Source organism: Apium graveolens, chromosome 11 (assembly GCF_009905375.1).
Source record: "Apium graveolens cultivar Ventura chromosome 11, ASM990537v1, whole genome shotgun sequence".
Lineage (NCBI taxonomy): Eukaryota > Viridiplantae > Streptophyta > Magnoliopsida > Apiales > Apiaceae > Apium > Apium graveolens.
The window spans coordinates 55,553,557-55,557,464 of NC_133657.1; the positions used below are offsets into that span (position 1 = coordinate 55,553,557).

The 3,908-nt window shown below is 44.0% G+C and overlaps 1 protein-coding gene across 1 annotated transcript; it reads left to right on the forward strand.

Annotated features, from left to right (window-relative positions):
- Nucleotides 1–200: 200 nt before the first annotated feature.
- LOC141695509 (uncharacterized) lies at nucleotides 201–671 on the forward strand. Its single transcript, XM_074499748.1, has one exon. The coding sequence runs from the start codon at nucleotides 201–203 to the stop codon at nucleotides 669–671; it is 471 nt and encodes a 156-aa protein (XP_074355849.1).
- Nucleotides 672–3,908: the final 3,237 nt, after the last annotated feature.

A 3,908-nucleotide genomic window follows, 5' to 3' on the forward strand; every position in this document is an offset into this window, starting at 1 on the left:
TTTTCCCCCCAAATCCCTGAATGATATATATGTGAGGGTTGAGAACATTCGTCAGAAGATGGAAAGTATTGGGGAATACAAAGACTGGTGGAGCCGAACAAAGCCGAGATAGAGATTCGGTTGTATTCACCCCTCTGAATGCACCGATCTCCAAGATTCTCCTCGAGACCAAGGGCAAAACTGGGTTCATTTGACCAACCATGATGAAAGTCCCAAATCATAAGAAGAATCCCGATAAGTACTGCAATTATCACAGAGATAAGGGGCATAATACTGACGAATGCTACCACCTCAAGAAGCTTATTGAGCGAATGATCAAAGAAGGTGAACTTAATCAGTTCATCCGAGATCTGAGGGACAGACTGGGGCCGAAGGACAATCAGGAGGAGCTAAAAGCTGAGGAGCCCGAACAAAGAGACATAGTAAGGGATAAGGTGAAGACGATATCTGGGGGTAGTGTGCTGGACAGAGATAGTAAAATGGCAAAGAAAAAATATACACGGCAAGTGTACAACCTTTATCAGTTCGGCCAGGCGAAGCCCCACATGCCTATGATTTTCAATACGGAGGATTATGAGGATGTCATTCGACCGCATGAAGACCCCCTGATCATCAACCCTCTCATTAGGCAGAACAAAATTTGGAAAGTGCTTGTGGATACTGGCAATTAGGCCAACATACTGTTCCACAAGACATATTGTAAGATGAATTTGGCGGGAGAACAGTTAGAGCCTTGTAATGAAGCACCTCTCTACGCCTTCGGAGGACACCCAATACAGTTTAAAGGTACGATAACACTTCCCGTCCTTTTGGTCATATACCGTTGAAAAGCCAGTAACGTTCTACGTGGTTCGGATCGAGAGTCCGTATAATGCAATTCTAGGAAGAGTGATCCTATCAACTTTTGAGGCAGTAGAGTGTATACCCCATCTCAAGCTTAAATTCCCAACTGAAAAAGGGGTAGGAGAGATGAGGGGCGATCAAAAAACTGCCCAAATTATAATGCTGGAGGACTTGGAGAAAGATCAGGCCTATGAGAAGCCAGATGAAACTGGAAAGAAGAAAAGAGCCGCAGCAGAGCCCAGTGGGAGTAGGGAGACCCTGAACATTAAGTTGGAAAAGTTCGGGGCGGATCTTTCAAGTCCGGTCGTCGAGCCAGCCACTGAGACCGAAGAGGTTGAGTTATATACAGGCCATTCGGGAAAAATGGTTAGAATTGGGAGAAATATGGATAAAGATCTAAAGAAAAAGGTTATTGCGGTAATTCGGCAGTACCATACTGTGTTTGCCTGGGGGATAGAAGATATGCCTGGTTTGGATCCAAAGATGGTTAACATTGCCTTAATGTGAAGCCCGAGGCCAAACCGGTGAAGCAAAAGAAGAGGACTTTTGCAGCCGAATGGTAGAAGGTAATTGAGGACGAAGTGGAGAAGCTGTTGGAAGCTAAGTTTATAGAGGAAATTGAATACCCTGCCTGGTTGGCTAATGTGGTGGTCTTTAAGAAATCCAACGAAAAGTGGAGGATGTGTGTGGACTACACGAATCTCAACAAGGCTTGTCCGAAGGATCACTACCCTCTACCCAGCATCGACTAACTAATAGATGTTACGGCTGGATACCAGGTACTTAGTTTTCTTGATGCTTTTTCTGGTTATCATCAAATCACCATGAACGACAAGACAATGTTCATAACTTCGAAGGGAACTTATGCTTATATCCAAATACCCTTCAGACTTAAGAACGCTGGAGCCACATTCCAGCGAATGGTGAACAAAGTGTTCAAGTAGCCAATCGGTCGGAATATGGAGTCTTATGTGGACGACATGATCGGAAAGTCCCTGTTCTAAAATTATGTCGAGGACTTGAGAGAATGCTTAGAAACTTTCCGAGTAAATAATATGAGGATCAATCCGAACAAGTGCACCTTCGGGGTATCTAGTGGGAAGTTCCTGGGCTACATGGTCAGTGCTCCTGGGATAGAGGTGACCCCAGAAAAAATTAATGCAGTCATCAACATGGATGCCCCTAAATGTATCAGAGATATCCAAAAGCTGACCGGCCGACTGGCTGCCCTTCGGCGATTCATTTCCAGATCAACCGAGAAGGCACTTCTTTTCTTCTCCGTGCTTAAAGGGTCAAAGAATTTTGAGTGGGGGCCTGAGTGTCAAAAGGCATTCGAAGAGGTAAAAGAATATCTCACTAAAGCACCACTCTTGATAAGGCCTGATCCGAAGGAAACATTTTAGCTTTACCTAGCTGTGTCCGACAAAATACTGGGGCGGTACTTTTGAAAAATCATGAAGGTAACCAACATCATGTTTTCTACGTATCTCATGTCCTTAAGGATGCAGAAACAAGGTACCCCAATGCCGATAAATTCACATATGGGATGGTCATGGCCTCCCGAAAATTATGACACTATTTCAAGAGCTGAACGGTTCAGGTTGTCACCGACCAGCCTTTGCAGAAAATTTTGACAAGGCCGAAGCTTTGGGAAGGGTCGTGGCCTGGGCCATCGAATTGGGGGAATTTGACCTCGAATATATCCCTCGGAAGGTGATTAAAGCTCAATCGTTGGCAGATTTCATGGTCGAGTGCATGTTTTCCGGGCCACAGGATCTTATATCAGTAGAATAACTCATTCAGACCCCGGATAAATGGAAGCTTTTTGTGGATGGTTCGGTCACCGGAAGAAGTGTGGGGCCAAATTAATACTCTTTAACCCCGAAGGGTTCGAGATATGTCAGGCTATGTATTTGTTTGACTTCTCCCTCACCAATAATAAAGCAGAGTACGAAGCACTTCTAGCAAGAATGGAGTTGGCCCGACGTCTCGAGTTGAAGCACTTAAGGGCGTTCAATGATTTTATGTTAGTAGTCAAGAATTTCTCAGGAGAGTATGAGCAAAGGGACCCTCGGAAAAAGGCTTATGCCACTAAGGTAAAAAATGCTTCTTTGTCATTTGAAACTTTTGAGCTAAGTCAAATAGGCAGGGAAAATAAAAGTCGGGCGGATGCCCTCTCCAGGCTAGCTTCGGCTGATACGCAGAGCCTAACCGGTTTTATCTACCTCACCGAAGCCAAAACGCCTTCGATCGAGAAAAAAGAATGTCTAGAAATTCACCAAGGCACCGATTGGATGACTCCGATTCAAAATTTTATGGAAAAGGAATCTTGCCTTTAGATCAAAGGGAAGCCCTAAAAATAAAGTACAGGGCATCAAGCTACACAACTGTCAATGGGAGAATGTACCACCGATCTATCAGCCAGCACCTCTTAAGGTGCTTGAATACTAAAGAGCAACATCAAGCCCTAGAAGCGGTGCATGAAGGAATTTACGAAGAACATATGGCCGGTTGGTCTCTCGCCTTCAAGATCCTTCGTCAAGGATTCTTTTGGCCAACTTTACGAGCCGATGCGAGTGAATATGTAAAGAGATGTGAACAATGTCAGAAGTTAACCACGGTTCCCAAGTAACCTCCCAAGAAAATTACCTTTGTACTTAGCCCCATTTCATTCGCCATGTAGGTTGTAGACATAGTTGGAATTCTCCCTACTAGCACAAAATAGGCGAAATACTCCATATTGCCATTGACTACATGACCAAGTGGGTCGAAGCCCGACCATTATCCGTCATACCTGAAGAAGCATCCAAGAAGTTCTTTCTGGAGCAAATCATTCTTAGATTTGGAATTCCAATTTTTTTTTTCAAAAAATGGAACCCAGTTTGTAGGAAATAAGTTTCGAAGGCTTCTACATCAGTTCGGAGTTCAACAAAAGTTTATCTCATTCGCGCATCCCTAGGGGAACGGGGCAATTGAAGCAGCAATGAAAATAATATTTCAAGGAATAAAGAAGAGGTTAAGTGAAGCCAAGAGAAGATGGGACGAAAAGCTACATTGGGTCTTAT